Raw genomic sequence first — 25048 nt, 5'->3', positions numbered from 1 at the left:
ATGAACAATGTGAGGAGAGATCCATTATAGTGCACAGGACAAGTGTGAACAAGTTCCGCCCACTCATGCAGGCAGCTCTGTACAATTACCTAATTTATCGGCTTAAATATATTGGCCTAATTTTGACATTGGATCGATAATGATAATCTTAAAAATAGCATGTATCAGCCGATAATGATATGACAACCGATATATTGTGCATCCCTAACTTATACTGCAGCCCCAAAGGTTTGTGGCCAGTGTGATTTCCAAAAAAGTTCTGTCCGAATGCATTAAATTGTTCAAAAGTGAGAGTTAATATTGTACCAAAATTATTCTGTTTTAAAAAAAAGTCTGTTCTTTAAAAAAATGTATAAAAATTAAGAGTAGATTGCTCAATATTGATGATGTTTTGTAATGTTAGATAGTGTTAGTTAAGTATCAAATCAGGAACATTCTCTGAATGATCACTTATGTAAACATTACAGTTTACATTGTAAAAATATAATAATAATAAATATGTCATTATATTTGTATGTTATTTTCTGTTAGACCCAATTCTACCTCTCATTTTCTGCGTTCACGTGAAGGTGTAGGGGTGTCTCAATCCTCTTTAGCTTGAAGGCGTAGGGCTAAGACAGCCCTTGAAAGTGAGATTTTTCAGGACAGGACCACACTCGAAACCAAGGGGTAAGAAAACTTCCCAGAATACACCATCTACAATGGCAGTATGGCTACATATGGAAGCAAAGAGATGGACATACTAGTAATTTTTTTTATCATTAATACAAATTTTTTACAACAAACAAGCGTATGTTTTAAAGGGCACGTAGGTTACCCCTTTTTCAGATTTATTATAAATCAGTTGTGTCTCCAGAATGTGTCTGTAAAGTTTCAGCTTAAAACACCCATCAGATTTTTTATTATACCTTTTATAAGATTCGGTGTCATACATTTTTGCACTGGTTGGCAGTTTTGCTGTACTGCACCTTTAGGGTTAGTCCTCCCCGCCCATCATTTCTACGTGCCTTTTTGCGTGCCTTAATCTCCTGCCTCGGCTGTGTCAGACAACAAACAGACATAAAGGAAGCAGATCTCACGTAGCGTTTGTGAGAAATACTACAGTAAGAACTTTACAACTGGCCGCATTTCCATTGTCGGGCCAGTGCGAGCCAGGGCTTTTATCGGGCTGGGCTGGGCCAATCGCACGGGAGGTTGAGCAGTGAGGTCACGTTTCCACTGTTGGGCTAGTAGCTCGCTGCGCGTCATGCAAACCCCGCCCCCAGAAAGTCCCCCAAATCAAATGTCACACAAGCCGCCCACTTCAGCAGGAATCAGGCAGATAAAGCACACCATCACGAAATCATTAAAATGAAGACAACTGAACCAAACAAATGACACGTTACTGTACAGCAGTACATGATATGTCTATACGCACAGACCTGTGTGTTTTCATTCATCATATTCATTTACTCGCCAACCGACTGTTGGCATCTAAATAGAGTGGTCTCGCCAGCTCAGGGAGCGCACCATCCATAACACCACAGAAATTCTTCGTTAATAACTCTGTAGAAAATGTATTTTATAACATTCTGATTTAGATAGATGCTGTCATTTTTAGCCCAAATGCTTCAGAGAGACTTGAAACATATAATTTTTTCCCTATAAGCTATATGACTCTTAATAGGTGATTCCCCTTTATTTAAAGATGTTGCATATTATATCTTAAGGAAAGTATTAAGTATTTCAGCACATGAAAGCAAGTAATAAAATATAGCCCAAATTTTGTTGCGCTAGGCAGCTATTCACTAATAAAGCTCTTCATGTATTTAAGAAAGAAAGATAGCCTAGCCTACAGAAAAAAAAGGTCGCCTATAGTTTCAGCTTTCACTCACCCAAAAAATGCTCTGTTTGCAGGATTTGATTAATATCATCGTATCCAAATACTTTATAAATAATATTTTAAACCTCCTCCAGTGTTGTTTGTTGTTAGACAATTGTATTGTTTTTAGACAATATCTAAAATCTTTTTTTCAGAGATGCCTTTTTAAAATGAAAGTTTGATATGGCTTTAAAACGGTTTGATTAGTGTATTGTATACACCTAAATTGGTTTAGCTTTTGTTAGTTTTACATTGGTTTATTTATTTAATGCGATTTTATTATATCCTATATTTGTAATTCTTCAAATTATTTTAATATAGTTTAGGCTATTTTATCAATATATGGCACTATTGTTTTGAGTCTACAAAACACGAAATTTGTAAAGTTGTATGTCTTTCTGTTGTGTTCATATTGTGTATTATCTCCAAATCAAAACAAAAAGAAAAAAGCTGAGCAGCATCAAAAGAGCTGTGGAGGGAGCGCTCTTTTGCTCGGTCTCGCACACACATACAGGCATCTAAACGTGCACAAACACACCTTTTAAACTTGACAAAAACTCTCGAAAACCTTTACTGTGTATGCGTTGTTGAAACATCAAGGAGGAGGCAGCAAAGAATGTCACTTATAAATTAAAACTTTATTATTTTATGCAACTGCCTTACATTTAAAAGGGAAACATAAGGGCGATCATAAGCAAAAAGATTCCAGCCTATAAGGCTAGATGTTTTCTTTCCCTTATTTATTTGTTTGGCGCATGTACTCGTGTGCGATTGGAAAACTGTGTCCGCACTCCGCCTCTCCTTTCACTCCGCCGTGAAGCCCCAGCTGGCCCTTTTTGGCCCAAGGTATTCGGCGGGCTGAAAAAGGCCGGTCGATGGCCCCAAGAAAGCCCCGCTTTGGCCCGATTACACCCGGGAAGTGACAGTGGAAACTCGACTGGCCTTGGCTCGCCCTGGCTTGCTCGCTTTAGGCGCGATAGTGGAAACGCGGCTAATTAGTATTTGATGCATTTTTTGTGTTAAGTTACAATGATGAGTCACACACAATGTCGTTACAAAGTTCACGCGCACACACACATACACACATACCCAGCACGGACACGATACGCACATACATACAGACAGCACGTTTAGCTTTGCACTCTTTTTGCACGCAAATGTGACAGGATACAGTCTAATCTTCACTGCTGTATGGATATCTGTTATGTTAATGTACAAAATAAACCTGATTTAACATCCACAAACCGGGATTGAGGCATCTTCTTTTATAATTGTTCTGACACGCGGCTGTGCTGATGAAGTGAATCTGAAGTAGATCGCTGTAATTCATTACACACATGCACTGTTTTAAAACATTTTAAACTTGTGAAACTCACTCTTGATCACATTTGATCACGATTGATGATCCTAGTAAACTGAACAGACCTTTTATTTCCGTTTGCGCATGTCCTGTATTGTTTATATGATTATACACGTGACTACTTGACTACATGTTACGCAGCTTTCAATCAATTCGGTGGGCGGAGGGACCGCACTCCTACGTCAAGTTGCGGTCAGTCTGAAAACCGCTTCAATTGGTCGGGTGTTTTTATGTTGTTAAATTTAAAAAAAAAGGTCTCTGTGTGTTTATATCACCCCAATATGACCGCCTCTACACTATACGTGTACCTACACATATTTCTGCCCAAACAGCTTGAAAAGTAGATTTTTCACCATAGATGCCCTTTAACATATTCATAACCACATTTGTGTTTTACCTTCATCCTTAAATTAAACGCTAAAATAAAAACTGCTAAATTTTGCTACCTATAATTCCTAAAAAGAAGTCCTGTATAGTAGTCTCACAACATAATTTCACATCTGACACTCGATGACACTCAAATACCCTGTCAGAATTGTCTAGTGGCTGGAAATGAGCTTTTTACGGTGTCTGCTATAATGTTAATGTTGATTTCATGCGTTTACATAGATGAACATGGCCATGGTTTAAATACACAATACAGTTACAATCTTATTGCCACATTACATCATTATGATAACATAATATATCTCTTCAGTGATTTCATGAAGATAAATACCAAAAAATAAAGCAACTGGAATAACTATAGCAGTCGTGATCGTTGATCTCATGAAGTAAGAGATCACAATGACGTATGATGACGTGTGCAGGTGTTTTAGTGTTTTAGTGCAGGGTAATTTTGAAGGGGTAGGGTTACAAAAATAGAATTGGGATTGGGCCTTACTGTGAATATAATAAACCACTTTTTATTTTTATTTATTATTTTTTTAAAGCTAAAATTAGTTTACTAGTTTACAATGTTAGCTATCGTGGTTAAAAACTAAACAAATATGAAAAATACAGCTAATAGTTTCATCTGTTGCTGTTATTTAAAGGATTTGAGCTAATGAGAGCTAATAACAGTTGCATTTTTAATAAGGTCTGTTAAATAAGATAAATGCATACTGTAACGAGACATTTCTTGTTAATATTAGTTTATGTATTAAGCGGCAGTAACTAACACTGTTGTTTTGTTTGAGTGTAGGTCATCCAAACTGTACTTAGGGACGTTTGATCCTCATTTTCTGGTTTGTTTGATAAGTGTGCTTTGAATTGAGCCCAGACACAGTTCAGTTGGCTGGCCCTGGCCCGGTTGGAAGAGGTGTGCCAGAGCACACCTCTTTTTTTTTTTTTTGAAAAAGCAACGTTAAATGCAATGTTAAAATGTTTTTCTTGTTTAATTTTCATCAACTTTTCCTCTTTCTCTCTCTCTCTCTCTCTCTCTCTCTCTCTCTCTCTCTCTCTCTCTCTCTCTCTCTCTCTCTCAAGTTCAAGTTGCTTTATTGACATTATTTAAATAAGATACATGAATTTACATTAACCATTTCTTATGGTGTGTAGGGTGTATACATATTTTGCAGCTGGTCTAGATGTCAATTTGTCCTCTCCAAGTACATTGTAAAGTTTTTCTGAGTCATTTAAATAAAAAAAAATCAATTGATCAATGTTTCAAATTGGGGGAAAAAATTTTCTCTAGTCGTGGTGTATTTGGGGCAAAACAGAAGGAAGTGTGTTTCATACACTTTCAAGTGTGTTCCTCTATTTAGTTTGTGTCACACTGTTTACATAATCTCTGTTCTTTAGGAGTCCAGGATATTTTATGTCTGCCTTTTTCTATTTCTAAGTCATGATCACAGAGGCGGTATTTAGAAAGAATGTGCTTCTCTTTTAATTGTTTTAATGATAAATAATTTGTTAACTGTGGGGTTTTGTTTAGGGCCGGATAACAACTCACTCTCTCTCTCTCTCTCTCTCTCTCTCTCTCTCTCTCTCTCTCTCTCTCTCTCTCTCTCTCTCTCTCTCTCTCTCTCTCTCTCTCTCTCTCTCTCTCTCTCTCTCTCTCTCTCTCTCTCTCTCTCTCTCTCTCTCTCTCTCTCTCTCTCTCTCTCTCTCTCAAATTCAAATTCAAAGAGCTTTATTGGCATGACTGTAAAACAAATCACAATGTTGCCAAAGCAATAACAAAATACAGAACATTCATATAGATAAAAGAAATATAAGTAATAATAAACAAACACATATACATATCGTTATATTATACATATATGTTGTCACAATAAACAAGTTAATAAAAAAAAAGATTAACAAAAGTATATAATAATAAATGGTAAGGACAGAGAGCTTTAATAAGGGATGAGGGGGTTCAGCCTTTTTCTCTCATATGGTGGCATGAGGACACGTACTGTGCTGCTAGGTGGAGACACTTTTCATTTTCTCCCAAAATATAATGGAGTTTCTCCGTATTTGTGGCGTGCTGGAATTGTGGTAGAATCAGAGACATTTGTGTGAAGTAAGCTTCTCTGATGCTCTGATATTTGCTGCATTGAGTGAGGAAATGCAGCTCATCCTCCACAACTCCAGCAGGGCAGTGTGGACACAGTCTGAGCTCTGGGCTCCTCCAGCTGCGCTTGTGTCGGCCCGTCTCCACACTCAGACTGTGTCCACTCAGACGGTACCGGCTCATCAGCTTTCTCTGACCGGGGCTCTTAATGTTGGTCAGATACGGGGCCAGTTCATAACCAGGTTTAATCTGGTTGAAGCACGCTAACTTTTTTATTTGTTGTACTTTATTGTACTCTCTCTCTCTCTCTCCCTCTCCCTCTCTCTCCCTCCCTTTCCCTCTCTCTCCCTCTCCCTCTCCCTCTCTCCCTCTCAAGACCCAGTCCCAATTATATAATTGTACCACTACCCATTTCCCTTGGCCCTTGAAACAGAATTTGAAGAGGAATGGCTTTAAAATGTTTCCCTGAGAAATAGGACACCACTACAACACCTGTGCACGTCTTTGTGGGGTTTTGAAAACATACTATGTCAACCCAGTGAAGAAGGGTTTAATATGATGTTTTAAAGAGGAGAGAGTGATAATGTGATTGTGTGTGTAAACTTTTGACTTTTTTAGGTATGTTGTTGCAGTTTTTCTTTTTGTATTTTTCTTTTTTTTATTGTTTCCAATTGTACATTACTTTTTTTATCTGAATGGTGTACTGTTAGGAATGTATAATTGTTTTTGCAATTAAAAGAACTTCAAAGGTCTCTCTCTCTCTCTCTCTCTCTCTCTCTCTCTCTCTCTCTCTCTCTCTCTCTCTCTCTCTCTCTCTCTCTCTCTCTCTCTCTCTCTCTGTCTGTCAGAGTGCATGCTGGGAGGTGCGTGGTGAGGGTGAGTGTGTTTACGGCTTGTGTGCTAAAAACTCTTTCTGTCTATTCCATTCTTTTTTGTATGTTTATTTATTTTTGTGTGCGCGTTGAATTGCTTAGCTGTTTGCGCGTTTGGTGGTATTCTCGCCAGCAACCAGCATTGTGCTGGGAGACATGATGAATCAAAACACCATGAGTGTTGTTTAGCGGTGGGTGAAATCGTGGGACATAATAAAATATTATTTCAGCATCGCGAATGAACAGTGCAGTTGTTTTGTTTCTGAGTTCCATTGAAAAAGCAAACACGGCTGTACAAAGTGGCGTAGTACTGAATGGATCACTTGTGCCTGTTCTACCCTTGAGTAGTCTGTCTAAAAAGGTTATACTTTCAAACGTACCACCTTTTATTAAAGATGAAATACTTGTGCAGGAATTATCACGCTATGGAAAACTGGTTTCACCGATTAAAAAAATCCCCCTAGGGTGCAAGTCACCATTAGTTAAACACTTAATCTCAATCAGGAGACAAGTGTTCATGGTGCTCAAAAGTGGCATAGATGAGATCAATTCAGTCTTCAGGTTTAAAATTGACGGGTTCAATTACACAGTGTTTGCACTGATACTGCAATTATGTGTCTCCAATGCTCAAAAATCGGGCATTTTGTACGCGAATGCCCTGATAAAAGAGATTATGCCGCCGGTACGAGTACAAACTTGGATCCCGCAGATTCCGTTCAACTCCCGGTGGACATCGCGTGTGATGCGGAAAGCGCGAGCGCGGTTCCCAGAATAGCGGAAGGAGAGCCGAGTGAAGTGACAGCTTCAATGGCTGAGTCTTATGCAAAAGTTGCAACTAAGACTCGTAAAAATGATACTCCTCTGTTGTCTGATAATCTGTCGGATAACTCTGAAAACATAATTGTTACAGATGCTGATGACATGGATGTTGTTGACGATATTGTTGACTTTGAGAAAGAAGAATCTGTCTTTAAAGTGCCAATAAAAAGAAAGAAAAAAAGTTGTGGCAAAGCTTTTAAGCAAGTCAGAAAAAATGATGATGGTAATGGAGATAATGCAGGTTCTGACAGTGATAGAGATTCCACTGGTCTCAGGTTTCTAATCTGTCTTCTAATTCTCAAAATGAAAACTTGAGTTGGTTGTATAGAGCTGAGGACATTCTCAAGTTTTTGCAAGAAACAAAAGGAATGAAAGGAGTGGAAGTTGAAGACTATTTTCCTGATCGAAAACAATTCATCCATGATGTAAAACATCTAACGAAAGAAAGAGCCTTTGAAGATCTAATGGTTTTCCGTCTTTGAAAGTTTGTAAACAAACTGAAGAAAAAAATGGCTGAAGAGGATGACATATAAAATTCAGCAAAAAAACAGGGCTTTTCTGGCAATTTTTGTTATTTATTTTTTTATATAATTTTTTTGCTTTAATATTTAAAGTCAATATGACAAATTTAAAAATTGGAACTTTAAATCTAAATGGTGCCAGAGATAGTCATAAAAGGATGATGTTATATGAATTTATTTGACAAAAGCAAATTGACATTGTGTTCCTGCAGGAAACACATAGTGATCCTAAAAATGAGACCGATTTGAAAAAAGAATGGGATTAACAAATAGTTTTAAGTCATAAATCATCTACTAGTGGAAAGGTGGCTGTGCTGTTTTCAAAAGCTTTTCTACTTGTATCATGTGAAGTGGAAGAAATAATTTGTGGACTGTTTTTAAAAATTAGAGTAAGGTTTGAAAATGTAACCATGGTGCTGTTGAATTTGTATACACCTAACAAAGGACACGAAAGAGTTCAATTTTTTTAAAAAGTTGATATTATATTGAAAAGTTTAAACTCAGAAGAGTTATTATTTATAGGTGGAGATTTTAATTGTACTGTCAATGATAAGCTAGATAGGAACCATATAGAACCACATACTGCTTCTCAGAAAACACTAATACAACTTATTGAAGCTCATGATTTGTGTGATATATGGAGAAGTATGAATCCAAATATCAGACAATATACTTGGGCTCATAGGATTGAACACTATATCTCAATGGCTCGACTAGATAGAATTTACAGTAATCAATTTCAGAGGAACAATTTTAAATTTTGTAAAATTATTCCAGTTGGACTTTCTGATCATAGTCTAGTGCTGTGTGGTATTTTTATTAAGAATGTTAAGTGTAAAAGTGCATATTGGGTTTTTAATAATTCATTGCTAAATGATACAAATTTTGTGGTTGGTTTAAGTATTTTTGGGAAACCTTTAAACAACAAAAACAGTGCTATGATTCTTAACAGCAATGGTGGGATTGTGGTAAGGTTCTTATAAAAGATTTTTGTCAAAAGTACACTTTGAATGTTACTCGAGATATAGCTCAATCAATGAAAGTTTTAGAAAAAGAAATTATTGCCTTACAAGAAATAATATCTAAGAAAAATTATACAAATCACACTCAAAAAAATGATATGTTGGCATTAATTAACTTTTTTTTGTCCACTGGTTCCACGTAACCGAGTTAAGTTACCTTTAAGAAAAAATATTAATTTTAGTGAACTTAAGTTAGTTACATAAAGGTAATGTAATGTTGTTTAGTTCAATCAACGTAACATTTATAATTTAGCTTTAATCAATGTAGTTATTTAAGTTCAATTATTGTAAAATTGATATTGTTATGTTTAACCAAATAAAAAAAAAACAGTTTCCGTTTCATTGAGTTTATTCAATAGCATTTTTACAGTTTTACACATTTTCCAGCAATAAAATGATTATCAAAATCCAAATACTGTCTTTATCTGTATCTTCATTTATTACAATAAGTTAAAATATTAATACTATTAAAATAATAGTAATACAAGTATGAAGCAAATTGAAAACAATAAATGATTTTAAAAATATGCTTACAAAAACATCATAAAATACACTTTGCAAAATAATACTTTTCATATATTACAAAATACATTCAAAAAAAATATTCTGCCTTCAAATGATTTATCAAAAATATACTTAGAAAAATTAAGTCTTCTTTTGTAAACTATACTGTACCTTCTTTACACTGAAAAAGCAGATAACACTTCAGTTGTTCAAAGAAAGATTAACATTTTAAAGCAAAGTAACACGATCAACACTACACCATAAATTAGACCAACCATCACAGAACGTGCAATAGCTACACACATTCACCTCTCTGACACTTGCACCATTTATGCACATTTGCACCAGACACTTTCTTACAACTACTCCCTATATCTAAAAAACAAAAAACAAAACATTGTGCATGAAGTCTGCTTCACACAGGTGTGTGGGCTTGACAAACCACATATAGAAGCATTCTTAAATTCTTAATTTTTTTTGTATAATTAGCACATCTTGGGTGTATTGCCTCTTTTTGTTGATTTGCTGAATGTGTCCTCAATTGTAAGTCACTTTAGACAAAAGAGTTTGCTAAATGTTAATGTAACTACTGTAGATTCATAAGGTGGTGTTGCACATCATGCCCAGCATCCTAAAAAAGTCAGGTAAAAACATAAAACATTTTCCAACAGATCAAAGGTGAAAGGAGGAATTGGTTTAAGAGGAAAATACAAAATGTTTAAAAAAATAAAATAAAATAGCTTACCATGTCCCTCACTTAGGGGCTTTGAGGATGCATTCACACCTTTTTTCCACTGGTGATGTTCTAAATGACATGAAATGACAATTAGTAATTTACTAAGTAATTAGTAGTTAAAATTACAAGTAATTTTTACTGTACATCATTTTAATGTGTGTATAGGCATCTAAAGGCATAGTACCTGGATGATCCACAGTCTCCTCAGCCAGATATGGGACTTTAGAGGTTGAGCTGTAAACCTGTGAGGGAGAAAATAGATGTGAGAGAGCAAAGATTTGTAATAATAAAATATAATAATATAAATAGCAAACTACTAAACTTAAAAATTTAAACGTTTTACATGACCAAACAAATAAGCTTACATTAAATATGTCATCATGCTAGATGTCATACTATTTAAGTGTCACATATGCTTTTTTGCTGATTTTTTTTTAAGTTAACAGGCTTGAATAATACAATTAGATAATAAATAACAATGTGCCAACACCACATTTTAATAAATTTTATGTAAGTTATCAAAACTGGCATTCAAACTCGACAAACTGCTTGACACTCATTTAAAATAAAGACTATCAAATCAAATAAAAAATCAAATCACTTTTATTGTCACATCATTAGCAGCACGTGTGCTATGATGAGTGAAAAGCTTAGACTAAGTTATTCTAACATGACTATTCCTTACTACCAACGTTTGCAACTTTATTTTGAGGGAGTTAATTTATACCAAGTATAAAATTTCACAGGAATGCAAAACAAACTATACATTTATCTGTCTATAATGTGGAAAAGACACAGGGAACATGGCAATTTCATAGCAATACTATACACAAACACAACATAGTATTACAAGAGAGTACATTTATGATTCAAATGTTGTCACAGCCTCAGTATAAATACATAAAAAGTAAAAAAAAAAATCTCACCTGTGTGTCCACATTGGGGAAAGCTTTGTGCACGTTCTCAATTTGTACTGTAATCTTCATTTTTTGATTCCCATAATATGGCGCCGAGCTGAGAGTGATCGTTGTGGTTTGAATCTTCTTACTTCCTGTGTTGTTTTGAAATTGCGCATGTGCAGATATTACTCCACCTATTGACCAAAATGCAGTACTGCAGAAGCAACACAACTCCCTTTCATTCATGTTAATTAAGCGAGCTGTTTAAATGTGAAAACTTACTTTTTCTAATTTTTTCCAACACAACACTTTTATTTTTAATACACAAACATAAGCGAATTGTTTAATTTAAACATCGTTACATTCTTTGGACCAACTAATGCCATAATTCATTTTTTGAGTGCATATTAATGAACTAAAGAAGAAAAAAGAAATGTTGGTTGACCTGTTAGGAATTAAGTCACAAGGAGCTTTGGTTCGTTCTCGCATTCAGTCTATTAACCTAATGGATGCTCCTTCTAAATTTTTTTTTTTAATTTGGAGTTGAAAAAAGGTCAGAGTAAAATTATTCACTCTTTACGATCAGCCACAGGACAAGAATTCATTAAACCTGCTGACATTAGAAGATGTGCTGTGGATTTTTATTCTGACCTTTATAAATCTGAACTTGTGGAAGGGGGTGCAGATGCTGAGAATTTTCTAGAAGGGCTACCAAAGGTGGATGAGGGTTCAAACAAAGAACTGCAACAGACTTTGTCATTACAAGAGCTTTATACTGCTATGATGACAATGGAAAATGGCAAATCTGCAGGAATTGATGGGTTAACTGTTGAGTTTTATAAAACACTATGGCCCACAATAGGATAGGAATTACTAGCAGTCATTAATGACAGTCTAAAAAAGAGGACAGTTACCTCTAAGCTGTAGAAGAGCAGTAATTACACTGTTGCCTAAGAAAGGTGACCTTCAGTACATCAGCAATTGGCGCCCAGTTTCACTTTTACGTTCAGAGTACAAAATTGTATCCAAAGTATTAGCTTTAAGACTAAGTAAAGTTTTAAGACAATTAATTCATTCTGATCAGTCTTATTGCATCCCTAACAGGTCCATCTTAGATAATATTGCCTTAATCAGAGACATTTTAGACTCTTCAAAGCTTTAAGGAATTGATTGTGGCTTAATTTCTCTTGACCAAGAGAAAGCTTTTGATACATTGATGATACAGAGTTTTTGATACAGCTTTTGATACAGAGTTGAACATTTGTTTTTATGGAACACTTTAGAAGCTTTTGGGATAAGTCCTTTGTTTATATCCATGATTAAGACTATGTACTGTAACATTGAAAGTGTTCTTAAGATTAATATTGGTTTGAGTGCTCCGATTAGAGTTCAGAGAGGAGTCAGGCAAGGCTGTGCAATGTTTGGCATGTTGTATTCACTGGCTATTGAACCTTTACTTCAAAAGTTACGTGATAAGTTAAAAGGTTTATTTTTCCCTTCTTGTAACAATTCTGTACACCTTTCTGCTTATGCAGCTGATGTAATAGTTTTTGTAAATGGAAAAGATGATGTCAATGAGTTGAAAAGAATTGTTAATGAGTTCAAATATATTTCTTCTGCTAAAGAAAATTGGGGGAAAAGTGAAGCAATATTAGTGGGGATTTAGAGTACATGTCCTCCTGATCTACTTGGAGGACTGATTTGGAAAAGAGGAGGGCTAAAGTATTTTGGTGTCTATCTAGGAAATGAGTGTTTTGTCAGGAAAAATTGGGAAGGGTTATACGAAAAAGTAAAAGGTAGGTTAGAAAAGTGGAAATGGTTACTCCCTCAAATGTCCTATAGTGGGTGTGTGCTTGTTATTAATAATCTTGTGGCATCTTCATTCTGGCATAAAATTGCTTGTGTGGATTTTCCAAATGAAGTCCTCATAAACATTCAAAGAGAAAGGGTGAACTTTTTTTGGGACAATTATCATTGGATTCCTCAAAGCATTTTCTTTTTCCCTAAAGAGGAAGGAGGTCAAGGACTAGTAAATCTTGCAAGCAGAAAAGCCACCTTCCGTCTTCAGTTTGTACAGAAAATTTTAACGGGACCTTATTCGGTCGCGTGGAGACCTCTGACACTAAGCATTTTGAGGAAAGTAGGTAACATGGAAATGGACTTAACATTGTTTTTAATGGACTACAAATGTTTGAATTTTACTGGTATTCCTGCTTTTTATCAAAGTTTGTTTAAATTTTGGGCTATGTTTAAACAGATGGATGGAACCAGCAACTTCTATTTATTGGTTGTTGGAAGAGCCACTTATTTTTGGAGCTCGGTTCGATGCTTCTGAAGATGATTTTCTTGGATTAACACATTTATTATGGTCTAAAAGGATTTTCAAGTGAAAAGATATAATAAATAAATCAGGATATGATTTGCAAAGATGCAAACAAGTTGCTGACCTTTTAGGGGTGCAATCGTTACGATTTGTAAAGAAGTATCTGGATAAATTGAATATGGTTCTAACAGATGAAGAAAATACACTTTTAAAAGAATATGAGGCAGGGACTTTAATCCCTGACAGTAAAGATCTTTTCCCAGAAATTGAACTTTTACCTGCTGTGGATGAGTCTTGTTATCATAACCCTCTGTTTAATTTGGGAACCAATATGTATATTGATTTTTGCACAGTAGAGGGAAAAAATCAGTATAAATGCATTGTTAAAGTCATTCATCAAAAAAAATTTAAGTGTAAAAACTGAAACAGTATGGAGAAAGAAGTAAAAGATTAATAATGAAATTAAACCTGCTTGAAGAGCAATATACAAACCACCATTAATAAAAAAGATTGGTGACTTACAATTGCGAATCTTACATGGAGCCGTTGCAGTGAATGCCTTTGTATCCATTTTAAACCCCAATGTAAGTGATAAGTGTCCTTTCTGTTTAAAACGAGAGACTATATTTCATTGTTTTATGGACTGTAATCGACTTGATCCTTTTTTTGAATTGTTAAAAGGTGTCTTTATTGATTATTTTAATATTTGTTTTACTGAGCAAGATTTCATTCTTGGGTTTTTGTATAGTCCAAAACAAAAGTTAAAATGTCATGTTATTAATTTCATTGTAGGACAAGCTAAATATGCAATCTACATCACTCGAAGAAATAAGAGATAGTCAGGACAAGATGTTGTTCTTGTTTTTAAAAACATGGTTAAAGCAAGAATTCTTATTGATTTTAACTTCCATAGATTGATGCTAACAATTGAGGTTTTTAAAATTCAGTGGTGTTGTAATGCTTTATGTTCAGTTGATGATGATGAAAAAATTGTATTCATAAGGGAGTTGATGTAAATTATGATTATCGCTCTCCTTCTTGTAAAGTGATGTAAATAATAATAATTGTTTTTTTTATTAAAAGATTTTAAAAATAAAAAAAATCTCTCTCTCTCTCTCTCTCTCTCTCTCTCTCTCTCTCTCTCTCTCTCTCTCTCTCTCTCTCTCTCTCTCTCTCTCTCTCTCGCTCTCTCTCTCGCTCTCTCTCTCTCTCTCTCTCTCTCTCTCTCTCTCTCTCTCTCTCTCTCTCTCTCTCTCTCTCTCTCTCGCAGATTTGTCTTCTTCTGCAGTACTTGAAGGAAGACCCCAGAAAAGCTGTAAAAAGACTCTCCATTCAGGATCTCAAGCTCCTGGCCAAAAAGGCTCCTCATTTGTGGACCAGGAAAAACATACAGGTGAGAGAGTCACAGATCATTTCATTTCTTACTAAAGTAAATTTGTATATATATATATATATATATATATATATACATCATCTCCATGATGTGTGTTCGTAGGTGCTGTGCGAGTGTGCACTCCACACCCCATATAACAGCCTGAAGCTGGGAATGCTGTCTGTCCTCTCCACATTGTCTGGCACCATCGCTATTAAACAGTACTTCAGCCCTAATGCAGGTACAGGACAGATAAGTTAATGGCTTAAGGATTGTAGTTGGTGTGGTTTGATATGTTTAAATTTTGATTTGTCTATATGATGATGCAGGTGATTCATCTCCTGCACCTCACCACACTGACCTGGTAAAGCTGGCACAGGAGTGCTGTTATCACAGTGACCTGGCAGTTGCAGCACATGGAATCACAGTGTTGACTAGCATTGCTGCTTTCTGCCCTGAGAAAGGTTGGTTCATAGTTCAATTGTAAATAAATTGTTAAAAATTAATACACTTTGGTTGTATTGACTTGAGTACGCTCTATTTAAAATATAATGGACATTTAGACGAGAAATAACTTTATTTAGTATCTTTATTTTTAATTTTCATGTTTTTCGATTGAATATTTTGTCAGAGGTCATTCAGCTGGAACAGGAAACAGTGATGGGGATGGAGTCTCTCATTCTGCTCTGCAGTCAAGATGACAGTAAGACTGCCCAGGCCACACTAAAAGTAAGTACGAAGGGTGGAGCCGAACCCGAATACGGTATTCTGAAAGGCACGAATAGCGTGTTTTTACGAATACTTATTTCGAACAAATACTTGAAAAATTATTTGTATTCGGGAGCAAGAAAAGCATCATATCAAAAAGCAGCGCTTCCTCATGAGACCACAGTGCATGCCAGAGTGAGTGAGAGAGAGAGAGAGAGAGAGAGAGAGAGAGAGAGAGACGCTCAGTCGGAGGGCGGGGCGGAGGTAAAAGCTCTCTGGCACAAGATACTCCACAGCAGCAGACAGAGAAGGCTCAGCTGAGCGAAAAAAATACTTCTCTGCATCACTATTTTTGTTAAATAGATTTTTGGGTAACACTTTACAATAGGGTTCATTCGTTAATGCATTTACTAACATGAAGTAATCATGAACAACGCATGTACAGCATTTATTAATCATAATTGAACATTTACTAATGCATTATTAACATCCAAACTCATGCTTGTTAACATTAGTTAATGCACCATGAGTTAACATGAACTCATATTGAACAACTGTATTTTTATTAATTAACGTTAACTAACATGAACAAATACAGTAGTAAATGGATTGTTCATTGTTTGTTCATGTTAGTAAATGCATTAAGTAACATTAACTAATGAACCTTATTGTAAAGTGTGGCCTATTTTTGTACCTTAATTGGGTTCCAGATCCAGTTTATAAACTTGTAGCGGAGTTTGTTCGGGATTTTCCATTACGCTGCATTTTTGAAGTTTGCAATCGGGTGCTCTCTGTTTACGCAACGTTAGCTCTGTTAGCGCGGTAATTTAGACAATAGACTGTTGACAGAGTAACGTTAACGTTCGTTTATAAAGGTTAAAACGATGCTTTTGCAGTTATGTCGAATAGTATGCACTTATGGGAGTTATATGGTACGTCTAAATTACTCTTTTGCAGACAGCAAGATATATGCTATAGGCTAGTTAACCTTAGCATAGCTTCCCGTCACTTTTTATTAACTTGAAACTCCTCAAATACATTTTGGCACCATGAAAAAGAGTGAGAGTGCTGCTGAGCCATTTCTTGGTCCTCCACCAGTAAAAAAAAATAAAACTTCATGTTCTTTGTGGAAGCATTTTACAGACAGTGCTGCTGCAGATAAAACAAAGTGATACTGTATAATGTGTGCAAAAGTGAAATCAGCAGAGGCAGAGATATTAAACATCTGTCAACATCTTCTATGCATAATCATTCATTTTCTTTTCGGCTAAATTCCTTTATCAATCTGGGGTTGCCACGGTGGAATGAACCACCAATTTATCCAGCATATGTTTTACGCAGTGGCTGCCCTTCCAGCTGCTACCCAGAACTGGGAAACATCCATACACTCTCTTTCACACACATACAATAGGGACAATTTAGCTTACCCAATTCACCTGTATTGCATGTGTTTGGACTGTGGGGGAAACCGGAGCACCAGGAGGAAACCCACGCCAACATGGGGAGAACCCAGTCAGGGCTTGAACCAGCAACCTTCTTGCTGTGAGGCGACAGTGCTACTCACTGTGCCACCGCGCAACCTTCTATGTAATGTATTATCACATGCACTAAAAGCATCCTCTCCTGATACTGTCTGTGAACCCCCACAAGCATCAATCCCCTCAATCAGCACAGCTATGTTCTGCTAAATCCTCCACAAGCCCCAAACCATCAACACAGCCACATTCTGCCCCAGCAAGTCAGTTTTAAACATAAAAAAGTAAAAAAAAAACTTTGTGTCTGTTTTGTGGCAGGCAGATGACAATAGCAGGGCTGTATCTTTTAGTATGATATAGAATACTTTTGTTCTGCCAGATCTCCCAAGCAGGGTTTTATTTAGATTTATTTAGCTAATTTTAGTTTTTGGAATTCTTTCCATTGGAAAGAAGTCCTTTCAGAAGAAGAACAGTTTTTTGAAGTATTATTTGTTTTTATTCTGTCTATTCAGTGTCAAGAACGGTGGTGGTGGGGTTCATAATATTCACAATGGTATTTTATTAGTTGTTGGTTTAACCATGGATGAGATAATGGCTTCTATGTTATTTTCTTTTCAAAAACAATACTTTCACTACAACGTAAATTAGAAGTGTAATAGAAAAAATATATATTTTTGCGCCATTTTGAATTTTACTCGAATACAAATACAAATACTTTTCCCCCCTCAACAAATACAAATACAAATACCGGCTGCTCCGAACATCCCTAGTAAGTACCAATCAAAAGTATACAGTGTGTTAATCAAGGCTATACTGTGTGTGTGTGTGTGTGTGTGTGTGTGTGTGTGTGTGTGTGTGTGTGTGTGTGTGTGTGTGTGTGTGTGTGTGTGTGTGTGTGTGTGTGTGTGTGTGTGTGTGTGTGTGTGTGTGTGTGTGTGTGTGTGTGTGTGTGTGTGTGTGTGTGTGTGTGTGTGTGTGTGTGTATATATATATATATATATATATATATTTTTAATACAACAGTTCTGTCTGGTTCTCAAATCTGATTGGCTGAAAGCCGTGCGATATTCTGCAATATCAGAACTACTACAGCCTCTTTACCCTTTGTGTATTACTCCGCACACATACAGCCAGCAAAAAGCTGACACTACAGATCTAAAGTTTAAAAGATGCTTTTAACTGTTTTAACAGCTGTTTAACTGTCAGCTTATGATTTGAATCCAATGCAGAAGAAAGTAGTTCCTCATACAAAAGGGTTTTTGAGACTCCATGTTTGATTTTGTTTTTATATACACAATTATGTCGTTAAACTGTTGTATAAACGCCTTCCACCAGTGCCGATATACAGCCATATCGCATTGCTACTCGTGTGATATTGCTCATATATATATATATATATATATATATATATATATATATATATATAAAAAGTTTTTAAAAAAACTGGAATATAGCATTTAGCACATTGTTTCAATGCAATCTTTTTTATTTAAACTTAACCCCTAACATGTAAAAAATGTAAATGTTAAACATTAGCATACGAATACAATACTACAAGTGCTTCTTATATGCGACAAACAAAACATATTCCATTATTATTTTTTTTGTTACATTAATTTAATTTATTTTGACAATGTTATACACTGTTTACTTTTAATGGGTTAAAGTAAAAAAAAAACTTATTCAGGAGCAATGTGCACTGCTGACAGGTCAAATCTACTTCTCTCTCTTTCAAGTTCAAAGCAAACTTGAATGCAAAAGCATTTTAGATATGTATATAAAATAGCCTATGTATTAGACTAATGACATCATCAAATTAATAAACTATACAGTAAATGAGAAATAAATTTTAGAAAAAAGAATAAAACAGAATATCTTGTATTATAACATAATCATATTTACAAGATTTAAACGTGTAGATTATTTTAAGAAGGCAAATGCATTGATTACTGATGGTGTAGGTATATTTTGCAGGAAGATAATACCAGTCATTTTGTCCTCTCCGATTATACAGTAAGTTTTTTGAGTCGTTTAGACTCAAGAATTAGTTGTTAAATGTTTCTCTCGCGAATGTCTTGTGTGTCTGCAGTGCGGGGATGCTGACAGTTCACGGGCGCACAGAACGAAACGAGTAACAAGAGAGGATTTCCCACTACATTGATTGCGGATATTTGGTTAAATTAGTCGGATGCAAAACAGTTTACAAGAATGATAATAACTGTAGAAAAAAACTGTAACTAAATATACTTGCCCAAGTAAAAGTAGGCTATAGTATGTGTGGCAAGCACTGAGTCAGACTAAATAGTACAAACTTTGATTAGCCGTCTTGTTTGTAATTTTTAAACCTGTAAAATAGGCTATCTTTGGCAGAGCGCCTTCCATTTTTCATCACCGCATTATCTGATGGCCAAATAGCAAATTAATTGTTTAAATGAATCTAATCAATCATTTAAAGGGGTTCTTCGGAACCAAATAATCCAGTCCAGATAAAGTTAATACTACGCATGTGTGACCTAAAACTTTCAGTTTTGTTTTGTTTTTAAATGCATAATATATAACAAACGATTGTGTATTTAACAAAAACTAGTTATTTCGAGTCATTTAACTCAAGTCCATGTCAAGTATCAAGTCATGACAGCCAAGTCCAAGTCAAGTCGAGCCTCTTTTTGGATATTTGTCAAGCAAATCTCAAGTCCTAAATTTTGTGACTTAAGTCTGACTCGAGTCAAGTCATATGACTTGAGTCCCCCATCTCTGGAGAACAGTTTATAGTTTAGATCAAACTCAATTTACCTGAGGGCCACATCAGGTTTTTCCACAAGTAATTAATTATATTATTAATTATTAATTTATAATTTGTTTCTTTGTTCATCTTTATGTTAAAAAATAAAAATAAAGAGATTTGAGTGGATTGGATTTTTTTAGCAAAAAATAAGATAAACAATATAAAAAATTTTAAATTAATAAGAAAATAATTCAATCAGTAATAAATAGTAAGAAATAATAATAATAATAATTAGATTTACAGTTATCTGCTGTGCTGTTGTTAAAAAAAGCAACACTGTGTTGTTGTCATTTGTTTTGGCTAGTTTTACATCATATAAAAATATATGTAATGTTTATTATGTGAGGGAATGGAAATACAATGCAATTAGCGCGATGCAAATGACCCACAAATAACAGTGAGACTCTATAATTGGTCAGGGTTACAGGGAACCCTTGTTGACGATGGACAGGTGTCGATATGTGACTGCAGACGATTACATTAGGCTGCATTGAGTTCCTTACTTTTCTTTTATGCCTTTTCTTTTATTATTGTATGCATCACTTTGATTTATTTTGTCAGAGAGAGAGAGAACAACACATAGAAAAACACATTAAAACAACGCCTATGGGCGCACATCTGACCCCAAATGCATTTGCTATTTAAACTGCATGGTGCAAAGCGTCAAAATGATTCTTGCACCGAGCTAAAACTAGCAAACAACAATTGCGTTTTGCCTTGTGCCTATTGCGCCTGGTGTATGATAGGGCCCGTAGTGTTTTTCAGTTAAATTTTATTGTCAAAAGAAAACTGTAATTACAAGTGATTTATTGTGTGTTAGCCATTTCCTTCTGATGTGATTAGTTGCAAGTTTTTTGCACTTATTTGCTCCCACTTTAACTTTGGTAGTCTTAGCTAATATTTACTTACATTGAAATTAATAATTTGTTACAATGTACTTATTGTGCAAATACAGGTTTTTACATTGGACCTATGATTTAATTAAATACCTGCATGTAATCACATCTCTAATTCATTTCTGTAATTAATAACACTAGCTATGTTTCTATCTAAAAATGCTAATTAACTTTATGCACAAAATTGGAATAACGCATAAAAGACATGGAAATAAAGCCATGTCAAAGTAAACAAAATTGTCACTTCCTGATTAACTGGCACTAAATATGAGCAGTAAAAATATTTTTTTTTTATCAGTAGGAGAAGCTGCATCAATCTTTTCTTGATCTAATAAATGACTTACACCTCAGAAAGCAATCCTGACACGCAGTGATGCGCGGTGGCACTTGATATGTGGGACATGGAGCACAGACACTCTTGATTCTGGAGATCATTAACAATATAACACTAAAACTGAAATGGTGAGGCTGTTTTAGAATGACCAAATCAACATTTCAGATGTTTTGCAATGTTCTCAGCCTGCAGGTTGGTCCATTTGCACACATTTTTATCATTACATGATCTCTTATAACAAAATCACATGACCTTTTTAATGCGCATACTGGAATTTGTTTGATAAAAGTGTTTCTATCGTAGTTTATGCACATCTTTTCTTATCGATTCAAAAGTCGCATCTTGGCGTTTCCATCAACCATTTTTTATGTGCATATCCGAAATGAGCATAAAAATAGTTGGATGGAAATGTAGCTACTGTTGACCATCCCATACACTAGTGGTTTTCAACCTTTGGGCCATGGCCCCCCTGAGGGTTGTGACAGTATTGCAGGGTGGCCACGAGCTGTTATTAATAGAAATAAAAATTTTAATATATGTAAAAATGTCTAGTCATAATTTAATGTAATATGACTATTATAATGTTTAAGTGAGGAGTAATAAATTATAAATTGTTACTTTGCGTTCAGTATTCGGTTGGTTTAATACCAACCTGCTAACTTAATATTTAATTTATTTGCTGAATATATGTCAAAGGGTCCAGTGCTCTAGTTCTCAGTTGGTTTTGACTGCTTGTCTGAACTAGGGACCCGATCCAAGATTTGACAAGTACAGTAAGATAATTCTTATATTGATAAAAAATTGCTTAAAAGATAGCTCAAAATTATCCATGGCAGTCCTACGAAATAAATATTGGCCTATGTAAAAACATAAATTTTAAAACTTAAAAATATTGGTATTTAACTTACTCAAAGCAATAACGCATTAACACTTGTTCACTTGGGAATCAGCAAGTAATGAATCGTTACATGCAGACGCCTATTTCTCCCATAGTGAAAGAGTTTTGTTCGGTCGAGTGTGGTGCTCATGTCATGGTTTCCGACATATAGTTACAATCAACGTCATGTGTAAATGTGCATTTTTACACAAACATTGCACGGAGTTGGGACCAAACCCAAATAGGTAAAAAAAATCTCTCCTGCACAGCTCTAGTATGAATGTTTAAGGTGGCCGTGAGTTATAAAAAGTTGGGAACCACTGCTTTACAACTTAACCAACCCTTAAACATACCAATACCACCAAACCCTAACCCTAACGGTATCCCACCTCAAGAGCACCAGAAGTGTTCTGCGATACATTTTAAAAACTTTAAATGCATTGTAGTTACATAGTAGTTAAGGCTACTAAAAAGAGGGGGCGCTTATTTGTTGAACTCTTTGTTTTGATTCTGTTGTACTGTCAATCACTTGCAGCAGCTGTATTAATTCTTTGAGTTGTTTGTTTGGTCAGACGGCGCTCACGTCTCTGGTGCAGATGTTGAAGACTTGTCCTCATCTCAGTCAGAGCTCAGTGGAGCTCCTGCTTAGGCAGCTGCATTGCGCATGTGACCCTGCTCGGGTGCTCATGTGTCAGGCTCTGGCTGCTATTGCCACACAACAGCCAGTGCTGGTAGAGGGAATGCTGGGAGACCTGCTGGAGCTCTTCAGGGTGGCAAGTCACAGGACTTCAGAGAAACAGCAGGAGCTTCTGGTGGGAATATTTCACAATTCTGTCTAACTGAAGATTTTTAAGATCTCATTTTGTTCAATTAGTTGAGAGTAATTTGTTTTGTTTTCTTTTTTAGGTGTCTTTGGCAACTGTGTTATTTGTGGCCAGTCAGGCGTCTCTCTCAGCTGAGGTGAAGGCTGTGATCAGACAACAGTTGGAGAATGTGGCCAATGGCTGGACCGTGTACCAAATTGCCAGACAAGCGTCCCGCATGGTAAGCTGAAATAGAAGGGGTTGGACTGGGTGATATTAGAAACAAATCCTGATAATGACTGGTTATAGATAGCCTAAAACATAAACAAAAACCATGCCATTAATAAAATAATTAAAAAAATTAAAGTGTAATAAAGCATCAAATTCAAAATAAATAATCTTTTAAACAAACAAAAATTCTGATGCTGGATGGAGGGTTAATCAGGCAGCCAAAAACGCAAACTTCTCCTGATGGAACCAAAGAGGAATCCTTTTATCATGCACTCATCACTGGCAACACGACACAATTGTAAGGCACTCAAAGAGTGGCATTTAGTGGGCAGCCCAGAACCAGCAAATAATATTTTAGTCACCAAACATTTTTAGAAATTGAAAGGTAATACAATTAAATGCATGTGAAATATTGCAAAAAATGTTAAAAATTACAAAATTTCAAGAAAATGTTATTTTGTTTCTGTAGATTTTTTTATTTATTTTTTACATGTTTTATTTTACATATTTTCTAACATAAATTTGTTCTACCAATTTTTGGAATGTTTCTTTATTTTTTTATTTTATTTTTTAAATAAGCCCAAGATTTGACTTCAGTACTGACTAAACTAATGTCTGTGCATAAATATTATATTGTACATAATTCTATAGAAAATATGAATTTAATGTACTTATATATGCTGAAATATATATATATACATATACATAATACATAATGTATACATATACATAATGTATATATGTATATATATGTATATATATATATATATATATATATATATATATATATATATATATATATATATATATATATATATATATATAATGTATATATGTATAATGTATATATGTATACGTGTGTGTGTGTGTGTGTGTGTGTGTGTGTGTGTGTGCATACATACATACAGTTGATTTTTTTTTCTCCCTAATTTCTGTTTAACAGAGAGAATATTTTTTCAACATATTTGTAAACATCAAGGTTTTAATAACTCATTTCTAATAACTGATTTATTTTATCTTTGCCATGATGATAGTAAATAATATTTTACTAGATTTTAGAATTTTACTAGACAAGACACTTTTATACAGCCTAAAGTGACATTTAAAGGCTTAACTAGGTTAATTAGGCAAGTTATTGTATAATGATGGTTTGTTCTGTAGACGGTCGAAACAAAATTAGCTTAAAAGGGCTAATAAGTTTGTCCTTAAAATGGTTTTTAAAAAAATAATAACTGCTTTTATTATAGCCGAAATTTTTGACATTGGGTTTTTATTATTGGAAATCACAGTTCAGATCTACCTTAATCTATGTGTAAATTTCTGCCATTAATAACAGTTTAGAACAGGGGTCTCAATTTCAATTTACCTGGGGGCCGCAGGAGGCAAAGTCTGGGTGAGGCTGGGCCGCATAAGGGATTTCACAAAAAAAAGTCCTCAAATGTCATTATTAACAGTTTTAATTATTTTTTCTGAACATGAAGTGTCCTGAACATTAATAGAACATTGAGTGAAGATTATGAACCGTTCTTCTGAACATGGCATCTTTTGCCTACTCCTTCCTGCCAGAGACTTGACAGCGCTTCTTCTCACAAATCTGAACCACATTTGGCTTTAGAGCGGAAGCAGTTGAGACCCTCAGTATGGCTTGAAGATGATCATCATTAAGTCTAGACCTGTACTTTGACTTATTGAAGTTCAAGGTGGAGAATAACTTCTCACACACTTCTCACACACTCAAAACTTCCATTCCCTCACCTAAAAAAAGGCGTATATATGTATAAATAAAACACCCCCACCCCACTCCAGTCACATCAGTCTGTGCCAGTCTGTATCCACCTATAATATATATAAGATGCAGGCTGTAGCTAGGTAGGTGGCAGGCTGCAGATAGGTAGCTAAGTGGCAGGCAGGGGCGGGAACAGCTTACCTTGGTTCTGGCCGGCGCGAGTTCCCTCCTAAGCACTTCCCGCCCGTCACAGCGTCTAACAAAGGGGCAGGGTGCGTGGTGACGTCACCGGCATCCCCGCCCCTTTGTTTACACGGCGGGCGGGGAATGCCAGTGACCGCTGTGTACGGATAGAATCAGCGGAGCGGGGAGTGCTTCTATCGATCGATACCGATTGTTGTTCGATACATCGGTGCATCTCTAATATATATATATATATATATAT

General features: G+C 35.4%; 1 protein-coding gene and 2 long non-coding RNA genes across 3 annotated transcripts in view; 2 read left to right on the top strand and 1 right to left on the bottom strand.

The window, feature by feature from the left end:
* Positions 1 to 25048, top strand: part of ints7 (integrator complex subunit 7) — a 122504-nt gene that overhangs the window by 17068 nt on the left and 80388 nt on the right. Inside the window, exons 7-12 of the mRNA NM_173267.1 lie at positions 14667 to 14789; positions 14892 to 15009; positions 15098 to 15232; positions 15400 to 15497; positions 22416 to 22655; positions 22750 to 22887. Coding sequence (NP_775374.1) covers positions 14667 to 14789; positions 14892 to 15009; positions 15098 to 15232; positions 15400 to 15497; positions 22416 to 22655; positions 22750 to 22887 — 852 coding nt within the window. The remainder of the gene's footprint in view (positions 1 to 14666; positions 14790 to 14891; positions 15010 to 15097; positions 15233 to 15399; positions 15498 to 22415; positions 22656 to 22749; positions 22888 to 25048) is intronic.
* LOC147832151 (uncharacterized) lies at positions 1847 to 13794 on the top strand. The gene is made up of 3 exons (XR_015518228.1): positions 1847 to 4416; positions 4689 to 4965; positions 11196 to 13794. It is a non-coding gene; the product is annotated as an uncharacterized LOC147832151 (long non-coding RNA).
* On the bottom strand, positions 10184 to 11229 carry LOC137488723 (uncharacterized). The gene is made up of 3 exons (XR_015518223.1): positions 11101 to 11229; positions 10359 to 10416; positions 10184 to 10243 (listed from the first exon to the last, which is right to left on the bottom strand). It is a non-coding gene; the product is annotated as an uncharacterized LOC137488723 (long non-coding RNA).

The sequence above is a fragment of the Danio rerio genome, chromosome 20 (genome assembly GCF_052040795.2).
Source record: "Danio rerio strain M-AB ecotype USA chromosome 20, GRCz13ab, whole genome shotgun sequence".
NCBI lineage: Eukaryota > Metazoa > Chordata > Actinopteri > Cypriniformes > Danionidae > Danio > Danio rerio.
Note: the sequence above shows the minus strand (reverse complement) of the source record. Positions and strands in the feature narration are given on the sequence as shown.